We start from the raw sequence: 22,243 nt of genomic DNA, 5'->3' as shown, positions 1-22,243 counted from the left end.
GCCAATCTTGGTACGCGCTAGTCAGCCCTTCCATATTAGGGAAGGGAGATGGAAGGAGGGTCGGACCAATGAACAGCGGGTGCCGGGGACGGCTGGGCCAATGGGAGGAGCGCAGGGAGGGGCGCCCGCCGCCTGTAGCGGCCGGAAGGGGCGAGCGGCCTAGGCCCGGCCCGGGCCCGCGGCGTGCCGAACTTCCACATACCTACCCCCTCCCAGCTCCCTCCCCCGCGGCCTCGCTGCTCTTCGGGCCTCCCCGGTGACCCTCTCCCCCACTTCCGGCTCCCCTCAGCGCTCCAGTGCCTCTCCCCTCCCTTGTTCCCCTCAGGTCCTCGGTCGTTCCTCGCCCCGCCCCGCCCCGGGTTCCCTTCAGCATCCCCATGTTCCCCAGCTCCCCGTAGCCTTCCGCTCGTCTCCCTTTTCTCTTAGCCTTCCCTGTCCTCGGTTCCCTTATAGCCCCCCGATTTCCCCGTAACACCCCACGCGCACTTCGGTTCCCCCATAGACCCCAGTGCCCGGTCCCCGCCGCCATGAGCGAGCTGAAGGACTGCCCGCTGCAGTTTCACGACTTTAAATCGGTGGACCACGTGAAGGTGTGTCCCCGGTACACAGCCGTGCTGGCCCGCTCCGAGGACGACGGCATCGGCATCGAGGAGCTGGACACACTGCAGCTGGAGCTGGAGACCCTGCTCTCCTCTGCCAGCCGCCGCCTCCGTGTCCTGGAGGCCGAGACCCAGGTGCGGGGCCGCAGCTGTGTGTTGGTTCCTCATACGGTAGCTCCCCGGCCCACGCCTTCCCGCCAAAGGGGCTGCCTGAAGTCTGTCTCTGCCCAGCTCTGGGTGCAGAACCCAACAGGGCATTCCTCTCTTCCAGATCCTGACGGACTGGCAAGACAAGAAGGGCGACCGGCGGTTCCTGAAGCTGAGCAAGGACCACGATGTGAGCACCTCTGTCAAACATGGGAAGCCCAAGAAGCAGAAGCTAGAGGGCAAAGGGGGCCATGGGACTGGGCCCGGCCCTGGCCGGCCCAAGTCCAAGAACCTGCAGCCCAAGATCCAGGAATATGAGTTCCAAGATGATCCCATTGACGTGCCCCGCATTCCCAAAAATGATGCTCCCAACAGGTGTGTGGCTGTAGGGGGGTGTTGGGGGATCACCTCTCTCCCTCCTTGAAGCACCAAAGTACAAAGGCTGCCTTCAGCCCGAGGGAAGAGATAACCTTGGTAGGGGTGGGGGGTGGGAGATACCAGCTCCTGTGGGTTGGGTTCCCATGCAGCTCTTCCACAGGTCATCCATCCTCACAGGTTCTGGGCATCCGTGGAGCCATACTGTGCTGATCTCACCAACGAGGAGGTCAGAGTCCTGGAGGAGCTGCTCAAGCCACCAGAGGATGAGGCCGAGCATTACAAGGTGAACAAATCCCAAGCCCACCAAGTACCTCCCTTGCATGTCCTCAACTCCCTCTCCCCTTCCCGCCTGATTACTGTACAATGAGCGTTCCTGCCTGGGGATGATGCTGTGGTGCTGGGCGGGAGTGAGCTCTGGAAGCTGTATTGAGACCTGCTCTTGCAGATCCCACCCCTGGGGAAGCATTATTCCCAGCGCTGGGCTCAGGAGGACCTGCTGGAGGAGCAGAAGGATGGAGCCCGGGCGGCGGCTGCTGCTGACAAGAAAAAAGGTGTCCTGGGGCCACTGACTGAGCTGGACACCAAAGGTGCCCCTGTCCCCCACCTTTCTGACCAAAGGGGCTGTTAAGCACCTGCACCTCAGGCCTGGTCCTGTGCCTCCAGGGTAGCAGCTGCCCTGCCTTGCTGCTCACCTCTGTGTGTTGGGATTCTTTTCCCCTTCCTGCTTTCTTCCAGATGTTGATGCCCTTCTGAAGAAGTCAGAAGCCCAGCATGAGCAGCCAGAGGATGGCTGTCCCTTTGGGCCCCTAACACAGCGCCTCCTGCAGGCCCTCGTTGAGGTGAAGCAGCTCCACAGGGCAGTGCCACAGCCTGGCTTGGGGGAGCAGTGCCACCATGGCCCAGTGCAGTAACCCTTCTCTGCGCTCTCATGCCTAGGAGAACATCATCTCCCCCGTTGAGGACTCCCCCATCCCTGAGATTGCTGGCAAGGACTCGGGAGCTGATGGTGCCGGCACATCTCCCCGCAGCCAGAACAAGCCCTTCAGGTGAGCAGCTGAGGTGGGCCCAGGGCTTGGTGCTGCTTGCAGCCGTGGCTTCCCTGCCCCAGTGTTTCGCAGGGAGTACAGGGCGTGCAGTAGGCAGTAGCTGCTTCCCGCTCTGGCAGTGTTCCTCACACAAAGTCGCTGGAGGGGCGGATCAAGGAGGAGCTGGTGGCTCAGGGCTTGCTGGAGTCGGAGGACCGGCCAGCTGAGGACTCAGAGGACGAGGTGCTGGCTGAGCTGCGCAAGAGGCAGGCCGAGCTGAAGGCCCTCAGCGCACACAACCGTGCCAAGAAGCACGAACTGCTACGGTGAGAACGGGCAGGAATGGGCACAGACAGGAGGCTGCCCTGTGGGGACTGACATGCTGTGTGTCCCTCCATCCTGTGTGTACTCCCAGGCTGGCCAAAGAGGAGCTGCACCGGCAGGAGCTGCGGCAGCGTGTCCGCATGGCTGACAATGAGGTGATGGATGCCTTCCGCAAGATCATGGCTGCCCGGCAGAAGAAGCGCACGCCCACCAAGAAAGAGAAAGACCAGGCCTGGAAGACCCTGAAGGAGCGGGAAAGCATCCTTAAGCTGCTGGATGGGTAGCTGAGGACCCCTTCCTCTGCTGTGGACATTGGTACTCTGGGGGTGGTGGCTGTACCCCTGTCCCTCACAGGGTGCTGGCAGGGAATGGGGTGGAGGGTCTGCTCCTGGGTGACAGGTTGTGGCTGCTGTCTCTTCTCTGCAGAGGGCTGCAGACCCTGCAGAAGGGCCAGGGTCCCTCCTGGGAGCAGCTTCCCCTCTCTGTGGCCAGAGGCTTCTCCTGCTTCCCCTGGTTATTCTAGGAGGGTGACATCAGCCTGGCTACTGCACAGGGGGTGGATTTGGTGGCTGCTGCTGTGCAGCTCCCACGATCCCCTGCCCCGCCCCAGGGTGCAATCCCAGCTCTCAGGGGAGGGAGGGAAAAGGGGAGGCAGGGCTTGGAGTGCGGAGCACAGCAGTGGGCTCGTGGGCAATAAAGAGAGAGTGCAAACAATGGTGTGGTCTGCCTGGGGACACCGTGGGGTGGGTGTTTGTGTGTGGGTTCTGCTACTGCTGAGCCCAGGCTGGGGTGGGGGGTGAGCTGCATGGATTCTCTGGGGGGAAGGGCAGGGCTGGGACTGCCTTGTAGCTCAGTGTGGGGTGCCCTGCTTGTGTCCCCTAAGGCAGCTACTCCTGTCTACCCGAGGGGCCCACTTGTGCCCTTGCAGCCTCCACTCATGTCCCCAAGGCACCCACTCTTGTCTACCCAAGGATGCCATTAGCACCCACAGGGGCCTCAGCTGTGGCTCACAGCCTCCAACACAGACCCTTACACCCCTCCCCTTCCCCTGCTCCCCCTCGCATGTCCCTGTGGTCACGCGTGTTTCCCCCCCACCCCTCAACCTACCTCCCATTGGCCGCTGCTGGTCATGGCCCCGCCCCTCCCTGTGACGTCAAGGCCGCCTGGCGCGCCGGGAGGAGTCGCCGCTGCTCCGCGCGGGGCCGGGGCCGCAGCCGGTAAGGGCGGGGCAGGGCGGGGCGGGGGTAACCCACGCGTGGAGCCCCTCCCAGGACTGTCCAGCCCTGTACACACGCGTGTTCCTTTGCCCGTCCCCTTGTCCACTCGCCCCGCGCCCGCCCGTACGGGTGCGAGGCGGGTGGGCAACGGGAGGGGCCCCACAGCGTGTGTTTCTCCTCCTCCCCAATCGTGTCACAGGTGGGAGTGGGTGCCCCCCCACCCCGGGGCGCCATGCCGCTGGGGCAGGATGGACCCAGCTGGAAGAAGAGGACCGAGGATATTCGTCGCATCTACGACTTCCGAGAGGTCTTGGGCACGTGAGTTGCAGAGTTTGGGGGGGGGCGCTGAGGGGGTTGGCACATGACACGGGTGACAATCCACTCGTGGTGGTTGACGGTGGGTCCACTTTGGCTGACAGAGGGGTGCCCAATGCTCTATAAAGCTCTTAGGCAGGATTATCAGGTTAATTACAGCAGGGCTTAGGGCCCGGTGGATGCCAGCAGGCTGCCTGCCACCTGCCCCACCTGGGCTCCCACGATGGCTCAGCCGGGCACCAGTGGCCCTGTTAGCCCTGGGTGCCACGGGGCTACTGATACTCCCCTAGCCCTAGTGTGACTTAATCCTGGCTGCTGACAGTGCCATGGCCTCGTCCTGCCTGATAAGGGGACAGTGTAGCTGCACTAGGGGACGTTGGGCACACTCCATCCCTGGCAGGGCCCATGTCTGTCTGGCCCACTTGTTTCTCTCCTATAAATAGCTGGACTTTCTGCCCGTTGCCACGGCAACAGTGGCATGCCAGTGTTGGCTGGGGCTCCTGGTCCCTCCTGCCTGCTCACCCCTCGTCTTTCCCGATCCCCAAGGGGGGCTTTCTCTGAGGTGGTCCTGGCAGAGGAGAAAGCAACACGGAAACTGGTGGCCATCAAATGCATTGCCAAGAAGGCGCTGGAGGGGAAGGAGACCAGCATTGAGAATGAGATCGCCGTCCTCCACAAGTAGGGGCTGTCCCAACACCAGGGATGGGGTTGGGGGGGTGTGTGTCCTGCTCTGTGCCCCTTGCCCCAGCACCCATTGCTGGGTGTTAGTAGCAGCCCCCAAACCAGCCAGCAGCACATGATGCTCCAAGGGGCTGAGTCTGGCTGTGCCCTGTCTGGTGGGGGCTGGGGGGCAGCCAGGAGCCTACCTTATTCCCTGTGCTTCTTCCCTGCAGAATCAAGCACCCTAACATTGTGGCCTTGGATGACATCTACGAGAGCAGCACCCACCTCTACCTCATCATGCAGCTGTTAGTGATGCTGGGGGGCGCAGGAAGTCTAGAGGGGTCTGGGGATCTTGGGAGGGCCATACTGAACAGTGCTGTCCATCCATACAGAGTGTCAGGGGGAGAGCTCTTTGACCGCATCGTGGAGAAAGGCTTTTACACCGAGCGGGATGCCAGCGCCCTGATCCGGCAGATCCTCGATGCTGTCAAGTACCTGCATGACATGGGGATTGTCCACCGTGACCTGAAGGTGAGCAGTAGGACACACGCAGACACAAGCAGCCTCCTGTTGCTGTGATGGGGAGGGGACACCCAGCATCACTCCTCCCTGACCCTGTGCTCCTCGCAGCCCGAGAACCTGCTCTATTACAGCCTGGAGGAGGACTCCAAGATCATGATCAGTGACTTTGGGTTGTCAAAGATCGAGGGCTGCGGCAGTGTCATGTCCACAGCCTGTGGCACCCCTGGCTACGTGGGTGAGCACCTGCCATGGACTACCACTGGCCTGTGTGCTGGGTTGGGGTCCTCCTCTTGGGCTGGGTTCATCACTTACACCTGCTGTTGGCCCCCAGCCCCCGAGGTGCTGGCACAGAAGCCCTACAGCAAGGCAGTGGATTGCTGGTCCATCGGGGTCATCGCCTACATCCTGTATGTACCTTCCACTCCCAGCCCCCTCTTCTCCATGGGGTCTGGCCTCTGGGGCTGCCTGGGGCCAGCATCCTCCTCCCTGCCAATCCCCAGGCTCTGTGGTTATCCTCCTTTCTATGACGAGAATGATGCCAAGCTCTTCGAGCAGATCCTGCGGGCTGAGTACGAGTTTGACTCACCCTACTGGGATGACATCTCGGACTCAGGTGAGCGGGACCACCGAGGTGGGGTGGGATGCTGGTGCAGCATCGCAGTAGGTGTGAGGCAGTGGGTGGAAGTGCTCATGGCTGGTCTGCGCCCTGTCCCAGCCAAGGACTTCATCCAGCACCTGATGGAGAAGGACCCCAGCAAACGCTTCACTTGCGAGCAAGCCCTGCAGCATCCCTGGTAAGGGTGGGGGCGTCTTACCCCTGCTCACCTCATGGCAGCTGTGGGGTAAGGGAGACCCTGCTGACCCCTCTCTTGCCCCAGGATTGCTGGGGACACAGCTCTGGACAAGAACATCCACCAATCAGTGAGTGAGCAGATCAAAAAGAACTTTGCAAAGAGCAAATGGAAGGTGAGAATGGGGTGCTGGGAGAGTGTGGGGTGCCAGAGGTGTCAGGGTGGTGCAGGGGCTCTCCCTAGGCACCTTGTGCCAGGTGAGGGACTCTGTCGGGTTGGGGTTGGCAGCAAGCCTTCAATGCCACGGCGGTGGTGAGACACATGCGGAAGCTGCAGCTGGGAACCAGCCAGGAGGGCCCTGGGCAGACAGCTCCCACCAGCCCCTCTGAGAGGCTGGTGGGGAACACCAGCAATGGTGAGCCCTGACCCCACCTGTCCCCATCTTCTACCTTCTGGGGCTGCTGTCAGGCTTTCACCTGGTTTCTCCCCACAGGGTCAGACTGCAGATGCTCACTCACAGGCAGACCGCAGCGCCTCTCTCCAGACTGAGCACAGCCCCCCCATGGCCACATCTTGGGAGTGCTGGGGAAGGGGCCAGGGGTCGCAGCCCTGCTGTGAGCACTGTAGGGGGTGCAGCCCCTGCAGTGCTGGAGCAGAGGGGATGGTGCAGGGGCTCCCTGACCTCTTCCCAGGAGTGTATGACTCTTCCCCCACCACAGGCTCGCAGCAGAGCTCTGCACTGGGGCAAGGGCATCCCCCAGAAACTCTCACCCCTCACCCGGCTCAGAGCTATGGCCTGGGCTCCCTTCCTGCCCTCCACGCCTGCCCTGGCACAGCAGTGACCCACACCCACCTCTCCACAGCATGTTCAAGGAGCATTTTCCAAATAGATGTTTCTATTTTATTGCTTGTAATAAAGGCAAGAGGCCAGTGCTGCTGGGCTTGACTCTGCCCTAGGGCCAGCTGGACACTCCTGGCCTCAGCCTAACTGCCCAGGGCAGCATCTCAAACACAGAGTGAGCAAGGGACAAGAAGCTGCCCCCACCTTTGTGCTTCCCAGACTTGGAGCAGGTACTGCAAGTCCCTCTCAGCCGGGCTCTGTCTCCCCGGGAATGTTCCTAGTGGGTCACATCTCCAGGGCTGTCCTGGCCTTGTTTTCCCTGGTCCCGGCTTCTGGCTAGCTCCTGATTCTTGCGGAGGTCGGCACAAAAGAGGACCTGGCACAGGGGGAGATGATGGGGTGGGCATATCCAGATTGCAGAGCTAAGGCTGAGCCCCAAGGTGCGCAAGAGAGCAGTACTCACTGCTTGTGCCCAGCCCGCATGGGAGCCCCACAGCCCTCGAAAGAAGTTGCCTGTGGAAAGAAGATGAGCATCAGTGCTAGGACTACTGGCACCTTCCTGGGGAGGGGAGGAGGTGTCCCATGTCAGGGCCTAGCCCTGCCCTCACCAATCTCCTGGTGGGCCCGGGGTGTCAGGCTCCTGCCACCCAATACAGCACCATAGCGCTGCCGTGCAATGCGCCAAACATGGGTGTCCACCGGCACCGCCTCTGCCTTGTCCAGGGCCATCAGACAGACACAGTCGGCAACCTGCCATCGGGCACCACTGTTAGTCCCTGCTGCTGGTTCCCACTCCCCCTACCCACCTTGGCCCAGCACTCACTTTTGCACCCACACCCGGCAGGGTGCACAGCACCCTCCTGGCCTCAGCATAGGGCACAGCACGCAGCGCCCGCAGCCCCTCAGCACCGAGCCCCTCGGCTATGGCTCGCGCGGTCCCACTGACAAACTTGGCCCGGTAGCCAAAGCCCAGAGCCCGCAGCCGTTCCTCAGTGTCGGCACCTGCAGGGAGACAGCAAGGGGACATGGGTGGGCACAGGCGAGCCTGCGGTGAGCTGGCAGTGACAGGATGAGGGCAGACCTGTGAGTGCTGAGAGGGAAGGGAAGGCGTGAACAGCCTGGTCATCGAGGTAGCAGAGGCGTCGGCCAAAGGCCTGGCAGAAGCGTTCGATCATGGCAGTGATGCGGGAAATGTGGTTGTTGGAGGTGCAGATGAAGGAGAGGAGGCACTCGACGGGATCCTGCCGCAGCACTCGCACGCCTGCCAGCAGGATGCGGTGAGGGTCGTGCTTGACAGGTGCCACGGCACCACCCCGTGGCCCAGCGCCACCTCACCTGGGAAGTCTTTGGCCACTTTGCAGAAATGGGGGTCGGCCGCACCCCAGGCACGGTACAGGGCTGGCAGCCCCACGTCCAGCTGGAAGTAGTCGCGCAGGATCTGCTCCATCTCGGCAGCATCCAGCATCGCTGCCTCGGCAGGATGCCCATTCTCCTCCTTGCCGTACACGGTGTACCAGAGGCGGTCCCGGTCCTGCCTCAGTGTCCAGACGTGCTCCCCAAGCACACCCGTCCAGGCGCCCGGGCTGCTCTCCCACCACCTACCGCACATGGGGACATCAGGATTCGGCTTGATCCCGCCAGGCTGGGCTGTGGGAGGCCTGGCGCCCTGTGCTGGCTCACCGGAACGTCTGTCCGGACGACAGCACTAGGTCCAGCCGCAGCTCGGCCGGCGGGCAAGGCAGGGAGCGCCACAAGGATGGGCAGGCCGAGGGGGTTTCCCGCAGCTTCATGGCGAGGTGGAGCGAGGGGCGCGGCGGGGCCGGCTGTTTCCCCCTGCCCCGTGGAGGCGGTCAGGTCACGCACTGCCTGCACCCCTGTCCCGGCTACCCGAGCCGATCGCCACCCCAACGTCCACCTTTGCCCCGAGCTCTGCTACAAGGCTCCACACCTCCCTGCACCCCGGGCTGTCTACGGCCACCTCCCAGCTCCCCTGACCCACAGCCCCCGCCTGGGCTCCCAGCCCCTCCTCAAGCCAGCCAGTCCTTTATCCGGCCCCGCCGCCGCACGGCCACCCCGCGGCTGCCCACCATCGAGCCCCCCGCGCAGGCAGAGCGCCCCCCGCGCCGCCGCTCTGCCCCGCTTCCGGCCGCAGCCCGCCCGGCGCCGGAAGCGCGTCCCCGCCCCGCTCCCGCTCCCCGCCCGCGGCTCCGCAGCGGAAGTTTATTTCCTAAGAATCAATAGATTTTTTTTTTCTTCCTTCAAAATAAATACAAACAACGTCCGAGCGCGGGGTCGGCAGAGCCGGCCCCGGGGCAGTACGGGGGGCCGCCAGCACACCATCCCGGGGAGCCGCGGGCGGGGGAGCGGGCACCGGGAGTGTGAGAGCGAAGCGGAGACGAGGGGGACCGCCCCCCTTCCCGGCTCCCTCTGTGTCCCCCGGTGGATGCAGACCAGCTGCACGGGGGTTCCCCAACCCCGTTTGCCCTGAGATACGGCGGGGAATGGAGGTGGTAGCGAGGGGTGGGCAGGGGAGCAGCCGGTGGCAGGGGCAGGGCCGGGGGTCCGGGGCTCAGTCGCTCTCGCTGGAGTCGCTGCTCTGTTCGCCCTGCACCTTGTTGCGGTGCTGCATGGCACGGTGGTAGGCAATCTGCACCGACTTGCGAATGTTGGACTTGCGGCCCTCTAGCATCTTCTCCTTGTCCAGGTCCTGGTTCACTCCCAATGGCACCAGCTTCGTCCGCGGCAGCCACTGCCTGCGGGGAGCAGGGGGCCGCCTCGTTTGAGGGTGACAATCGTCTCCCAGACACCCTCCTGCCCAAAGCCCCCGCAGGGTGCCCCGGCCTTACCAAGTGCGCTTGTTGTCGAAGAACAGGACAAGGTAGAGGTGCTCGCGTGCTTCCTGAGTCATCTGCTCCCCCAGCTTCAGCACCTCCAGGGGGGGCACGGGGATAGGGACTCCATGGTGGAACATGCCTTCCCGCGGCATCTTGGGGTCAATGATCTGCCCGGAGAGCGGGGGAGGGATGAGAGGGAAATGGGGACACCAAGCACTGCTCTGTGGGATTTCAGAGACCCCAACAGCAGGTAGGAGGGCGCAGCCAGAGTAGGACACATATTTTGGAGGCCTCAACAGCAGGTGGGAGCGTGCAGGTACAGCAGGGGACATGGATTCTGAGGCCCTGACAGGGGGTGGCGGGTACTCACCAGGGCCGGGTAGGAGGGGTATCCCCGGCACTTAGCCCACACCAGGTCCAGGGCATCCAGGGAGGAATCCTCATCCTCGGACAGCCACCCTGCACCGCGCCCCATGCCCTTGCGTACCACTGTGCCAGAGGAGAGGGGAGTCAGCTGCGTTCCCTACCATGCAGCTGCATTGCCACGAGGCTGCTGTACTTACTCCCATGCCCCACGCCTCGCCCTGTGCCCACGGAGTAGGACTCATTCTCTGTCCCTGAGGTGTCCTCACTGCTGTCCTCCGGGAAGTTCACTCGGGAGAAGGAGGGTTTCCCTCTGCCCTGCTTTGAGGGCGTTGTGCTGTGGAGAGAAGGAGCAAAGCTAGCAGCAAGAGCCATGTAAAGCTTTTGAGAGGGGGACACACCAGGGATAGTGAGCTCTAACTGCCAGCGTCAGCACCACAAAAGGTTTAGTTGAGGTACCAAGAAGAATGGTGGGATTGTGCTTCTGCTGGGGCAGTGGCTGGACTCTCAACTGGTTTTACCCAGAACAAGCCAGAAGACAGGCACAGATCTGAACTAGAGGTACAGGCAAGAACCCACTAGAAGGCCCAGTGTAGAGCAGCTGCTGTGCCAGGAGGAAGTTCCCTGGTTTACTCTCCCTCTGAGCCCTTTGCTGCACACTCACACCTTGAGGGTTTACATTAAAAAGCACAAAACCTGCTGTTTCCTGGGGCTTATCCAACAGCTGGGTACCAGAGTACCACCAAACAGGCTCTTTTAGAGCCACCTGCTGCCATCCTAGGCAGCAACAGCAGAGTCAGAGCTGTGCTGGGGCAGTACCTGGTACGGTCTGAGGCGGCACTGCTGCTGCTGCTGCTGCTGGACTCCGAGTCGGAGCTGCTCCGGGGAAGGTTGCAGTCGTTGCGGTACACCAGGAAGCTCTTCTTCACCGGCTGGTTACCACTGCTGAAACCGTTAGCTGGTAGGTCTGCAAAACAGCCCACCAGGAGAGTGTCACCACCATGCAGGACCCCAGCAAGTGCTGCTGGCAGGACTGCAGCTACCCAGCTGCACAAGGGCAGCTGCTGCACCCACCCATGGGAGCATCTTCGTTGGACTTGTCGCTGTCACTGTCTGAGCTGGAGCTGGGGCGTGGGCTTCGCCCTCGCTTCCGCTGCCGCTGGGAGGACCCCATGATGGGGAGCTGGGGGGGGCCGATGGGGCTGTTCCCATGCCCTGGAGTGATCTGGCTGTCACGATTCTTTGGGGGGCGTCCTGGACGTTTTGGAGGGCCTGCAGTTTTAGGGTTCTTCTTGGAGAAGAGTACTGAGGTCCTCCTGCCAACTTCATGTGCTGGCGTGGAAGAAGAATTAGGACCCAGACCTGCAAGAGGGAGGAGAAGGTGTCAGCTGCAGACTGTGGGACTACATGGCAGCAGCATCAATGAAGAGCTTTAGTTCTCAGGAACATTATCTCAGAAGATGCTCCATCCTGAGCTTTGCCATGACTAGGCTCTCAGGGTCAAATTATCCTGCTGATAGTAAAAGCTAGATGGGGACACCAGAGAACCCTCACCCAGTCAGGGATGCCCTCCTTTTGCCTTGGCAGCAGCCTCACAGAGACAGAAGTACAGAATAGGAAGCAAGCAGGAATAGACCCTCCTGACATGCAGCAGTTGAGAAGCTCCACTGCACCTTTGAGAAGCAAAGGCACTAAAAAGAGATTGCTTTTCCTGGTGTCTTAAGGCGATGTAGAGGTGGCAAACCTTCAGTGACACCTGGCAGCTCTGCCTGGAGCTTTTGGTGTGCTCCCCACAGAGCCCACCTTAGCATCTTTGTCCAGGCCAGGGAGGTGGTAGGTAGCCCAGGAGGGCATTTGGAGCTTGGCAGTGCTGCTCCAACTCCCTCCTATGTTCCTACACAGGGACACTGAAGGCAGCCTGCTCCATAATGCCCCTAGAGAAACCAGGCAATGCAGCAGAGCTGGTACGGTCTGGCAGGAGGAAACAAATCCATCTCATGCCCCACATCACACAGCTGCAACTCTCAGTCTCTGGAATGACATCCAGCTCCTTGGCCACAGAAGTGAGCTCACTGTGAACACTGACCACAGCTGTGAGTGCCAGTGACCTGCTAACCCTCGCCCAAGGCAAACACACATCAGGCTGCAGCTGCTCCAGATGCAGGAGGTGTCCCCCTTCTGCTGCAAATCTCCCCTGGCTTGGCTGGCACGACTCACTGCAAACTACCCTGCTGGGTGCTATCCTTAGATGGGTACACTGGGAGGGAAGACAGGGGAGGTGCAGGCTTTATACTCTACACCTACAGAGGCACTATGGGAAACAAGAGATCCCTGACAGGGAGTGGGAAACAAGGCAGTGCCAAGAGGCTGCCAGCCCTGCTCCTGAGAAGTAAGGCAATTGCAGAGAGCTGCCCTCCTGCCACGGGCCTGTACAGAGATGGTTTTCCACCGGTCCCCCAAACCAGCAGTATTCCAGAGTGAAAAACTAGCAGTCTTGTGGAGAGACCGGTACCTTTACCAGTTTCCTGGCTGCTGCTCTCTTCTGCAGCACTGTCTGTCTGCGGGTCCTTCTCGCAGGGGTTGTGTGACTGCAGGACTCCCCTGGCAGAGGAGCCGTGCCGCTCCAGCCCGTCTCGGCCCAGGTCCCGCGGGTGAGCCAGTTTCCGCCGCAGGACTGTGATTTCCTTCTTGATCATCTTGGCCCGGCGGGACCGCCCTATGCTTTGCTTGCCAGCATTAACCTCATCCAGCCGCTCCAGAAGGATCTTCAGCTGCTCCTCCAAGGGCAGGTGCTTCTGATTCTCTGAGAGCAGTAGCCGTACGTCTTCTGGGGGAACAAAGAGGAGCAGGTGGATGAAAGAAATCGGGAACTCCTTGGAACTCCACTGACTGAAAGGGCATGAGGCAATCCGGGTTCCCTGCATGAGGGAAGCAGCTGACATGGTATTGAACACCTGTGAACGTGGGAAGTTACCCTAAAATATCTGGAGAAAGAGCTAGTTGGGACTGCTGGAGAAAGTAGGCTGATCAGCAGCTTGGAGAATACCAGGGCTCCCATCATCTAGGGCACAGACACCGCAGGAAAAAGAAAGAGAATGTTAACAGGAAAAACAAGAGTCAGAGGGACCCTGAAACATTACACAGCAGGGAAGTTCCTCTGAGTCTGTCCTGCACTGGAGCAGAGAGAGGGAAAACCTAAAAGCATCCTTCTCTGACAAACTGCTCCTGGCCGTGCTCCCCACTGCCCAGAGACAAGAACTACAACCACAGAACCAGTGAGACTTGGCTGAGGAGTACTGGAAGCCGTGTGGCAGCCAGCAAAGCCCCGACTCTGCCAGGGCTTTACCTCTGAGCAGCCCTCATATCTGGGCCAGGGAATGAATACCCACCATCCTCGATATCTTGGACTGGAGCCTCTTCCACCGTCACACAGTGGGGGAAGTGCATGCCTGTCTCAAAGTCAATGCCCATCTTCTCTGCCTGCCGGCGAGCCTGCCGGAGAACGGCGCCTCCCTGCTCCCGCAGGCGGATGGCTGCCCGGTAGAAGATTGTGTCTTTGGCATTGTATTTCAAACAGTTGTTGATAATCAAGTTGAAATCCTCCTCAAAGTCATCGAAATTCAGATAGCGATAGGCTTCCAGATTTTGTTTCATTGTCTGAAAATCCATTGGCTTCTTGATGTGATCCAGGTAGTCTGGGACCTGCATGAGGAGAGAGCCACAGCTAAGGGCCTGGGAGCCATCACTTAGCATCATCTGCTCCAAGAAAACAGTTGTTAGAGGCAACAGGTATTGCTCCCTGTGTTCTGCCCAAATGCACATCGGGGAACGCCGTCTGCTTCTGCAGCTTGAGGAACAGTAACGCCTCCAGACTAGAGAGCCCATGTGCTGTGCTCCACCTGTCAGAGCAAATACACGCTCGGAAGAAGTTTTATGGCTCCAGTGCACCCATCCCCTCCTCCTGTCTGTGGGCAGCTGGGATCCAGTATGCTGCATGGCATTTCACAGGGAAGGAAACCACAAGTGCAGCCTGGGGGAGAGGGTGAGTGCAGACTCGTAGAACAGAAGCACCCAGGCAGCAGCAGTGGCTGCAGACGGGACCACGTAGCTTGCTCCCCAGCTCTGCCAGAGCACCTCTATGCCAAGCTGCTGCCAGAGCCAGAAAGAGCCAGCACAGCCTTTCCCCTCTTCCCCAGGCAGGGACTTGACCATGGTTGCAGTAATTGTTTCCCTTGTCCCCTGCAGGGACAGTCTGGGGGTCAAACCTGTTTCTGTGCTTTGCTCAGTCTGTTATCTAGCAGAGGCCTTCTCCAGAGGACAGGTAGGAGTGTACCACCAATCAAGGGCCAGCATTCTGCCTTTCCCTGCAGGACTCCCCAGCTGCTCACAGACACAGGGAAGGCACCAGCAATATGCACAGAGGAGCTGCTGAGTGCTGCACTCCCAACTCAGCTGTTCTGCATTCAGCTCGCACAGGAGGGGCATTGCTGCACAACCCCCCATGGCTGAGTGGTGGTGGGATGCAGGAGCCAGCACCAGGGTGCCTGGGGGAGCCTCCAGACCAGACAGTGCCCTGGGCAGTCCTTGGCATCAGCAAGGAACAAATCTAAGTGAAGTAGAAATCTGGGGGAGGGGGTTCTTACTTCGTAGATTTCTGTTACCTCAGACAGAGGGACCGGCTCGCTGAAGATGTTGCCTGTGTCTTTCTCCTGCAGCTGCTCAAGAGTCTTGCGGAGGAGGATGAGGAAGGGCGTCAGCTGCATTTCCAGTGCCACCTGCTGCACTTTGATCTGAAATGGAGAAATGGAGCAGAGCTGAGCCACTGGCCAGCAGCCAGGGCAGTCCCTGAAAAGCAGCAGTGCTGACACCTCTCCTCATGCCAAGGGCAGGGGCCAAACCTCACTCCCACTGTCTCTGGGGAGTGGAGGTGTAACAAGCTCCAGCACCTGCACATTCCGCTCAGCCTCACAGCACAGCCCCTTTGCTCAGAACCACCAGGGCAGGGCACAGCATAGCACAGGGACCCTGGCACACGCCCAGCAGCACTCCAAAGAGCTCATGCTCATGCCCACCCCAGCAGCACCCCGCAGAGGGGCAAACAAATGTTACCGTCTCTCTCTTGAGCTTCTCCCGCTTGCGTATCAGCTCCACCAGCAAGCGTGCACGCTCTAGGTCATGGCGGAGGCGCTGCCATGACTTCAGCTGCTCCTTCAGGGCCCAGTTCTTATCCTCAGTGTCTCTCTGCAGGAACATCAGAGATCATGAGCTGACAGGAGATGTATTCCCATCTCCACCTTCCTGACCATGTGCTGGGCTCTCCTCTGGCAAGGGAACCAACATGCTTCAGCACTGCTGAAGCTGACCCACTGCTTCAGCAAAGGTCCCTGTTCCTTTGTTGTGACCTAGGCAGGTAACTCAGAAACAGTCTAGCCTCTGACCAGAGCTGAATACTCCTTGGTCACCAAGCCCTCAAGATGCCAGGAGACAGACATCCCTCATCTGTGGAAAGACTCCTCCTACCATGACTGATCACCAGCAGTTGCCCAAGAGCACAAATCAACAATATCAGGGTCTGTGCTATTGCTCAGAGCTCTGGCAAATGACAACAGGGCAAAAAGGGAACCCAGCTCTGGTTGCTTTCACTTCCAGAGCACATAAAAATGCTGAGTTTTATTCTGCCATAGCCAAAGATGTGCAGAAGCAGTCTCAGCTTTTCTACAGCAAATAAAAATGAGAGGGGCCAAAGGCAGGAGAAACCCTTGCCTGTCACAGCCTTTAGAGGGCTCAGAAAGAATGATTTAAGGCTGAGACAGGGAGCCAGCAGAAAAGGTCTCTGGCACCAGAGACCTCACATCTGTGACTGAAGGCTGAGTTAGATAGTGTGCTGGAAGCAGCATCCACAAGGAGTGCTCCTGGATCGGTTTCAGAAACTGGAAGCAAGGCCTCCTTTCCTTCCAGACTTTCTGGAGGTCTCCAGCCTCCCCTCTCAAAGCTAGCTGACAGAGCAGCCTCTAGACTAGAGCCATTTCTGACAGAGCTGTCATTGCCAACAGCTAAAGCATGAAGAAGGAGCTAATGTCTGCACAGCAGCAGAAGACAGCAGGATTCCCTTCCTGTGGCAAGCTGCCAGCGGCGCCGCTGCCTGGCAAATCTCTGAACGCCAAGAGCAGAGGTGAAGCAGCAAAAGCAGCTGGGGCTGTCCTTTCTTCACCCAGGGTCTTGCAGCCCGCCTTCTGCACGCCTGCAGGCACCACATGCAGCAAAGGCTCTGAACCCACCACTCCAAAGGCACAGGAAGCACCCACACACAGCCAGGACCACCGCCAGCACCCCAGCGAGCTGCCCTCACCTGGTCGCAGTTCCGCTGGGACTGCAGGTGCGTCTGAAGGCGGCGGAGCAGGGGGACACCGTTGCGGGACTGCCTCTTCAGTGTCCAGTAGCTGTGCAGCCTCTGCATGAACTGGCTCTTCCTCTGGATGGTTAAACGGTTTGTAATCTTACTGAGCCTGAAGGATGGAAAAGAATCACAGAGCACATCAACAAAGGAAGTGTGGTCATGGCAGGAGAAGCTCTGGATGTGGAGGACATTTCTGCAAGGCCAACTGAGAGCAGCTGAGGAATTCCTCAGGCAGAGAACACCCTTTCCTGTGGCAGGAATTTCTGCAACACCAAGTCATGCAGGCCAACCACCTCCCTGATCAGCTGCAATGGAGGGCACCAGGAAACATCCAGCTTTGCCTCTCTAAAACACATCTTTCATTTCCACTTTCTGCCAGCTTTTGGGCAAAAGCCTGGGGCAGGCTACACCAGATCATGGTTTGACACAGCTGCATCAGGTGCTGGGCCTTTAACAGCTCCCATGGTCCCTGAAACTGCTTGCTCTACAGTGCTGCTATCCCAAAGCATTATTTACTGGAGGGACACTCATGGGGACAAAGGCTCTGGCCAAATGTTACCAGACAAACTGGAACCCCAGAAAGCCCTTAACTTAACCAAACCTAGCAAAATGTGAGGAGGGAACAGAAGACATAAGCACAGGAGAACTCCTCTCCTAGCTGAACACCGCAAAAGGGACTTTCTGCTCTTCACAACAGCAGAAAGCCTAGAGGGGCTGGGACAGCCTGGCTCAGCAGAGCTGAAGAAAGATGCCTTGCTAGCAGAGGGCAGAAGAGAGGAACCCTTGGCAGCTCCATGTCTTTCTGGGACAGGTCTCCACAGGGGATGGCCCAACCTGCATCAGAAGACTCGGCTGGAGAGCCTGAGGAGAGCAGTTCCATGTGTCACCACCAGCCAAGCACAGCTCCCCCAGGAAGGCATTTGGCATTCTGGCAACAACTCTTGAAGAATAATTAATCCCAACAGGAAGGCCTGGGGAGAGGTTAACAGCTTCTAGCTCAGTATGGGTGTCACTGTGAGGGCAATGATAACAGCAAGACCCTGTGAACTGCCTCCCAACGCATCCACATGTAAGGAAAGAGAATCCAGCCACAGAGCAAACCCTGAGTGAGCAAAAACATATGGTCAGGACACAGACCATGGCAAAAAGCCAGCAGCCTCAAGCAGAGTCCTGCCTCCCCAGGTCACCAGAACACTGGCCACAGAGCAAAGCCTATGGCTTCCATGTGCTCCTCTCTTCCCACGTAGGAGATGGCTGTGAGGGTCCACAGGGAAGTGGCAGTCCCATTTCCCTGCTCTGTCACAGCCATGATCAATGGGACAGTAGGTATTGCATCACAGGGGTACACTCCAGCACAGCTTCAGCTGCAGGGAGGAGGAGAGCTCGAGGGGGTGGCTCACAACCATGAAAGCAAATGCTCCTGTCCCAAACCTGTGTTTCAACCAAGTCATGCCTGCTGCAGGGGGATAGCAAGATCTAAAGCCATCCTAAGATTCTTCTTCGTAGTTTTGTGTGCTGCTGTGGACACCCAGAATTATAAACTGTGTTGACAAATTCCAGTGAGGCTCTTACATGTTTGTTTCAGGATTTGCACATCACCCCAGTAATCAGCCCAGAGACATGCAGTGGTTACACCTGTAGTGTCCCATAAGCCTGAGGGGTCCAGATGCAACAGAATCACAACCCTGGCAACATCTCCAGTACCGTCCTGAGAGTGCCATGCTGCAAAGACAGCTGTGCCCTGGACAGGCAGGAGTCCCAGCTCTCTCCAGCCTCCCCTGGCAGGCAGCTGGGGCTTTCTGAGCCCCACTGCTGCCCAGCTTCACTCCCACAGGCAGCACTGGGCAGAGCTACTGCCTATGCTTGGCATGCAAAAAACAAGGAAGCCCAGCAAGGGCTAAGCAGCTGCCAGGATGGAAGAGCTGGGTTCAGCAGAGCACAGGGATCCTGATGAGACTTCTCTCCTCCAGAGCCAAGACAACTCCTAGGATTTGCCCATTTTCCAAGCTTGAATCATTCCCACATTTCCAGCTTCTCCTTGGGAGAGAGCAAACCTTGGCAGAAAGGAGAGCAGCCCACTCCTCCCACCCTGGTTTACTCCAGCATGTGAGGTCAGCACAACAGGAAATGAGTGCTGGGAACCCCCATCTGCTTCCTGACATGCCTGGCCAAGTTTGTTCTCTGTCACTAAACTAACAGCAGCTATTTCCTGCCCCATCAAGGGCCTGGACACCTCCACAGGCAGCACATCACCGTGCCTCTCTGCAGGACTCCCAGAGGAAACCATAGTCCTCAGTGAGAACAAAACAGAAAGTACCTGTGCAAACAGCTGCGGTGAGGAACAAGGCAACACTCACATGGAAAGTGGGACACAAGGCAGAGAGTAAGGGAGAAATTTCTCCACAGCCGAGGGAGGGCAGTGGGTTGTACCTGTGGGGGGGGATGCAGGGCACAGAAACCACGGGTGCTGCAGCTCGTTTCTCAGCCAGGATCTTCCGTGCCTTCTTCATTTTGATCCTAGACTTGGCCTTTGCTTTTTTGACTTTCTCAGAGCTCCAGCCCTTGCCCTCCTCCTCCTCCTCCTCCTCTTCCTCTTCCCCCTCGCTGTGGGAGAGGGCAGGAAGCCTGCGCACAGAGCCCGGTGGAGTGTGGATGTCGCAGTAGGCAGTTTTGCGCACACTGAAGGAGGTGCCGTTGGCCCCTGTCTCCCGGACAGGCTCCATCTTCATGTAGAGCCCGGCCTGCTGGGCACAGGTGACATGGAAGGCAGTGTAGCAGTTGGCTTTGTGACACTGGATGCAAGCCCCAGAGCCACGCTGCTTGCAGATGTAACAGGTCAGCTTCCAGCGTGCGGGTGGAATGTGCTCAATGCTGTCAATAGGCTCCAGGAAGACGGTGTTGGCAAAGCACACCTCTGGGATCCAGAGGGCACAGACCACGTGTGCCCAGCGTCCATCGTCTGTCTGCTTGAAGGCCCCCCCCTTGTTCGGGCAGAGAGCGCAGTCCACAGCTCGTGAGGGTGACTGCAGGCACCGTCGGCAGAGCCACTGTCCCTCTGGGATGTAGGGCACCCCGTAGCACTCTTGGTGCACAGCCAGGTTGCACATGTCACAGAAGAGGATGACATTGCTGTTCTGACACTCCCCATCGTTGCAGATGCAGCAGACAGCATCCTCATCCACCAAGGCATTGGGATCCCCCTTGTTGTGGCTCTCAAAGTAAGACTCCTTCTCCAGTCGGTCCATCAGGTACTCGAAGATCTCCTGGGGAATGGGACTCACGCCTTCAGTCTTCCGCCGCTCGTTCATGATGTCCAGCCAGATGTAATCTTCCTCATCCATGTCGTACTCCACTTCCTCATCCAGCTCCTCTGCTGACTTTTCAATGTACCTGGAAGGAAGGACAGTACGGGAAGGTGAGGGCACAGGTGGTGAGACCAGGGAGCTGATGAACCCTAGCTCCTGCAGGGCATAGCTGAAGGATGGTTACAGACAATGTTACGGCATAGGGCACGAGGCAGGAAGGTGCAGAAGCAGGAGGTGTTGCTGTACCCTGAGCAGCACAGCAGCACAACAGCACGTTGGGCACGACACAAACAAAACACTCATCTAAGGGGCCTCAGAGACACATCAGTGCAGACTGGGAGTCTGCATGAACACCGAGCAGGTGCCAGATGCTCTGGAGACAGTGGCCTCAAGCCCAAGACACAACAGTAACTACACATGGTGGCACTGCCACTGTTAATGCTGGCTGCACCCTCCTCTCTTTCACTCTAAGCAGTGGGTGAAGAGATGTTATTTAGAGGAAGGAGCTGAAACTCCAAGGCAGCTGCCCCAGCAACTAACAGTAACCACCCCCTACCCAATGTAGGGAACAGCACCACAGACACCTCAGAAGGAGGTTTCCTTTCTAATACCCTGCCACAAAATGACGTCATTATCGATCCCAGAGACACAGTGATAAGTTTCTCAGGGCACGTGGTGACTGGGACAGCTGGGGTAGCTGCACAAGCATTACTTTGATTCAGCATTAACTCCTTGCTTAAGGTATTATTTTGGATAACTGCACCACCAAACCACTGAAGGGAAACTGTAGGACAACACAAAGAATTGAGCCCACAAACTGACACATCTTGTGGATACACTATGGTCCTGGTGAGCTCTGGAGCTGTCTCGCACACCTCCCAAAGCTGGTAGAGAAGACAGGACACATTTGGGTTTTGTTACAATTACACATGTCCCAGCAAGGAAAAAGTACAGCAATCCAACTGTCACCAACAACCTAAGCAGATGAGAACTTGGCAGGCACAGGGACCCATCAAAGCTGGAATGTGATGCCAGGCAGAGCTTGGAGAGCCTGAAGCCATGGGCTATCCAGCTCTGTGGGACCTGGAAGAGGCAGAGAGAGGCCACTTCCACCAGCTACAGACAAACTGCATGTACAGAGCAGAGCCAATGCCACCTCCAGACCCAGGGCACGAGCTAGAGATGCTCAGGAGCCTCCCTCTGCCCTGGCCACAGACAATACCTGTAGTAGGAGGTGGGGCGAGGTGGGGCATCTGGGGTGTCCTGCTCCAGCTCCCGGTACACCACCTCAGGGAGCTTGGGGGTGGTGCCAACCGAGGCGTTGTGGTGATGGTGGTTGGAGTCCTTGCGCTTCTCCTTGTTCTTGTGCTTGCCAGACTTGGGTGGGACGCTCGGGGTCTCAGTGTTCTCTTTATTGCTCCCATTCTCAGGCACCTCCTCAGGAACCTCCTCATCCTCAGACACCACATCGAGGTTGTCGAAGATGCTGATGCGGTGGACACGGCCGTGCAAGTCCACCTCTACCATGCGCTGGGCCTGCGCATAGGTCATCACCTCACGGCCTGGTGACTGAGAGGTCTCGGAGGGGCTGGGTGACTGCTTGTTGGCAGCACGGGCCTGCCGCCCTTTCTTCTTGTGCTTGCGCAGCGGTGTGTGCTGGGGCGGGGGGGGGGTTGTCGTGGTCATAGTGGTAGAGGTGATACTCGATCCCGCTGTAGCTCTTGTAGATCTTGCGGCAGGTCCCCACCGGACACTCGTAGGGGGGTTTGGTGGCCCGCAGGTTGTGGCAGAAGGTCTTCACATCAAAGTCTACGCCCATGGCGTCACCCACCTGAATAGGGCTGAGAGGGGCTGAGGGGAGCTAAGGGAGGCTGTGAGGGGCTAAGGGGGCGACGTGGGCTGAGGGGCACAGACGGGAATCGAGAGTGGATGAGGGAGGGTGAGGGCTGGGGGGGAGTCGAAGAGCTGAGGAAGGCTGAGGGGTGGGGGGAGGAGGGCTGAAGGGTTCAGGGGGGCTGTGGGAGGATGTGAGGGGGTAAGGGAGGCCAAGGGGCCGAGAGGCGCCGGGGAGCTAAGGGGACGAGGGGTTGAGGGGAGCTGAGGGGACGAGGGGGACCGAGAAGCTGAGGTGAGGCCAGGCCGGGCCGGGCCCCCCGCCCCGCCGCCCCCTTCCCAGTTTCCGTTGATGGCGGCCCACCCTCCCCTCCCTCTGGCCGCGCTCACCGGCCCCGGTGCCGCGCTCAGCGGGCGGGTGTGGGCGGCGGCTCCATGGGCGGCAGCGGCAGCGGCGGCGGGCCCGGGCCGGGCCGCAACAATGGAGGCGGCTGCGGCGGCGGCTGGCGCGGAACGGCCGCTGGGTAAAGCGCCGCGCCGCCCTTAGCAACCGCACTTTCGGCACGGCCCTAAGGGGTGGCGGAGCTGGGACAGGGCGGGGGAAACGCTGCGGCGGGGACGGCAGAAAGAAGGGCGGCGGGAGCGGGAAGACCTGGGGAGGGCGGCAGGGGCCGGACTGCGCCGCACCG

The 22,243-nt window shown here is 59.3% G+C and overlaps 4 protein-coding genes across 6 annotated transcripts; 2 read left to right on the top strand and 2 right to left on the bottom strand.

Moving 5' to 3' along the window:
• The first annotated feature begins 119 nt into the window (after positions 1 to 119).
• TADA3 (transcriptional adaptor 3) lies at positions 120 to 3,187 on the top strand. Its single transcript, XM_068154165.1, has 8 exons — positions 120 to 734; positions 871 to 1,121; positions 1,302 to 1,407; positions 1,570 to 1,711; positions 1,860 to 1,963; positions 2,061 to 2,170; positions 2,290 to 2,475; positions 2,565 to 3,187. The coding sequence occupies exons 1-8, from the start codon at positions 528 to 530 to the stop codon at positions 2,755 to 2,757; spliced, it is 1,299 nt and encodes a 432-aa protein (XP_068010266.1). The 5' UTR covers positions 120 to 527; the 3' UTR covers positions 2,758 to 3,187.
• A 134-nt stretch (positions 3,188 to 3,321) lies between these two features.
• CAMK1 (calcium/calmodulin dependent protein kinase I) lies at positions 3,322 to 6,927 on the top strand. 3 transcript variants are annotated; one of them, XM_068154162.1, is made up of 12 exons: positions 3,584 to 3,690; positions 3,890 to 4,008; positions 4,552 to 4,683; positions 4,899 to 4,973; positions 5,061 to 5,199; positions 5,299 to 5,425; positions 5,522 to 5,597; positions 5,691 to 5,803; positions 5,906 to 5,984; positions 6,069 to 6,156; positions 6,270 to 6,396; positions 6,475 to 6,621. In XM_068154162.1, the coding sequence occupies exons 2-12, from the start codon at positions 3,923 to 3,925 to the stop codon at positions 6,528 to 6,530; spliced, it is 1,098 nt and encodes a 365-aa protein (XP_068010263.1). In that variant the 5' UTR covers positions 3,584 to 3,690; positions 3,890 to 3,922; the 3' UTR covers positions 6,531 to 6,621. The 3 variants fall into 3 exon arrangements, with proteins under 3 accessions (XP_068010262.1, XP_068010263.1, XP_068010265.1); XM_068154161.1 differs by lacking the exon at positions 6,270 to 6,396 and having other exon boundaries at positions 3,322 to 3,690; positions 6,475 to 6,927; XM_068154164.1 differs by lacking the exons at positions 3,584 to 3,690; positions 6,270 to 6,396 and having other exon boundaries at positions 3,743 to 4,008; positions 6,475 to 6,927.
• Positions 6,928 to 7,099: 172 nt separating this feature from the next.
• On the bottom strand, positions 7,100 to 8,862 carry OGG1 (8-oxoguanine DNA glycosylase). Its single transcript, XM_068154166.1, has 7 exons — positions 8,503 to 8,862; positions 8,158 to 8,420; positions 7,904 to 8,083; positions 7,646 to 7,824; positions 7,431 to 7,572; positions 7,286 to 7,335; positions 7,100 to 7,198 (listed from the first exon to the last, which is right to left on the bottom strand). The coding sequence occupies exons 1-7, from the start codon at positions 8,610 to 8,612 to the stop codon at positions 7,100 to 7,102; spliced, it is 1,023 nt and encodes a 340-aa protein (XP_068010267.1). The 5' UTR covers positions 8,613 to 8,862.
• A 217-nt stretch (positions 8,863 to 9,079) lies between these two features.
• BRPF1 (bromodomain and PHD finger containing 1) lies at positions 9,080 to 22,058 on the bottom strand. The gene is given in 14 exon segments (XM_068154154.1): positions 9,080 to 9,575; positions 9,669 to 9,823; positions 10,027 to 10,145; positions 10,220 to 10,356; positions 10,839 to 10,986; positions 11,094 to 11,381; positions 12,532 to 12,846; positions 13,409 to 13,721; positions 14,681 to 14,809; positions 15,129 to 15,260; positions 16,369 to 16,525; positions 18,847 to 19,806; positions 20,944 to 21,392; positions 21,394 to 22,058. Coding segments are annotated over 14 exon segments (3,633 nt in total). The 5' UTR covers positions 21,541 to 22,058; the 3' UTR covers positions 9,080 to 9,391.
• Positions 22,059 to 22,243: the final 185 nt, after the last annotated feature.

The sequence above is a fragment of the Melanerpes formicivorus genome, unplaced genomic scaffold (assembly GCF_026170545.1).
Source record: "Melanerpes formicivorus ecotype bairdi unplaced genomic scaffold, bMelFor1.0.p_v2 SCAF_28, whole genome shotgun sequence".
Classification (NCBI taxonomy): domain Eukaryota; kingdom Metazoa; phylum Chordata; class Aves; order Piciformes; family Picidae; genus Melanerpes; species Melanerpes formicivorus.
This window is presented reverse-complemented; position numbering and strand designations above follow the sequence as displayed.

Coding starts and splice junctions, on each gene's coding strand:
- OGG1 (XM_068154166.1), bottom strand. CDS start 8,612: ATGAAGCTGCGGGAAACCCCCTCGGCCTGCCCATCCTTGTGGCGCTCC. Junction 7,825..7,903: donor TTCCCTCTCAGCACTCACAG/GTCTGCCCTCAT, acceptor GTCTCCCTGCAG/GTGCCGACACTGAGGAACGG. Junction 7,336..7,430: donor CCGGGCCCACCAGGAGATTG/GTGAGGGCAGGG, acceptor TTCTTTCCACAG/GCAACTTCTTTCGAGGGCTG.
- CAMK1 (XM_068154161.1), top strand. CDS start 3,923: ATGCCGCTGGGGCAGGATGGACCCAGCTGGAAGAAGAGGACCGAGGAT. Junction 4,974..5,060: donor CTCTACCTCATCATGCAGCT/GTTAGTGATGCT, acceptor CCATCCATACAG/AGTGTCAGGGGGAGAGCTCT. Junction 5,200..5,298: donor TTGTCCACCGTGACCTGAAG/GTGAGCAGTAGG, acceptor TGCTCCTCGCAG/CCCGAGAACCTGCTCTATTA.
- TADA3 (XM_068154165.1), top strand. CDS start 528: ATGAGCGAGCTGAAGGACTGCCCGCTGCAGTTTCACGACTTTAAATCG. Junction 1,712..1,859: donor GACTGAGCTGGACACCAAAG/GTGCCCCTGTCC, acceptor GCTTTCTTCCAG/ATGTTGATGCCCTTCTGAAG. Junction 1,964..2,060: donor TCCTGCAGGCCCTCGTTGAG/GTGAAGCAGCTC, acceptor TCTCATGCCTAG/GAGAACATCATCTCCCCCGT.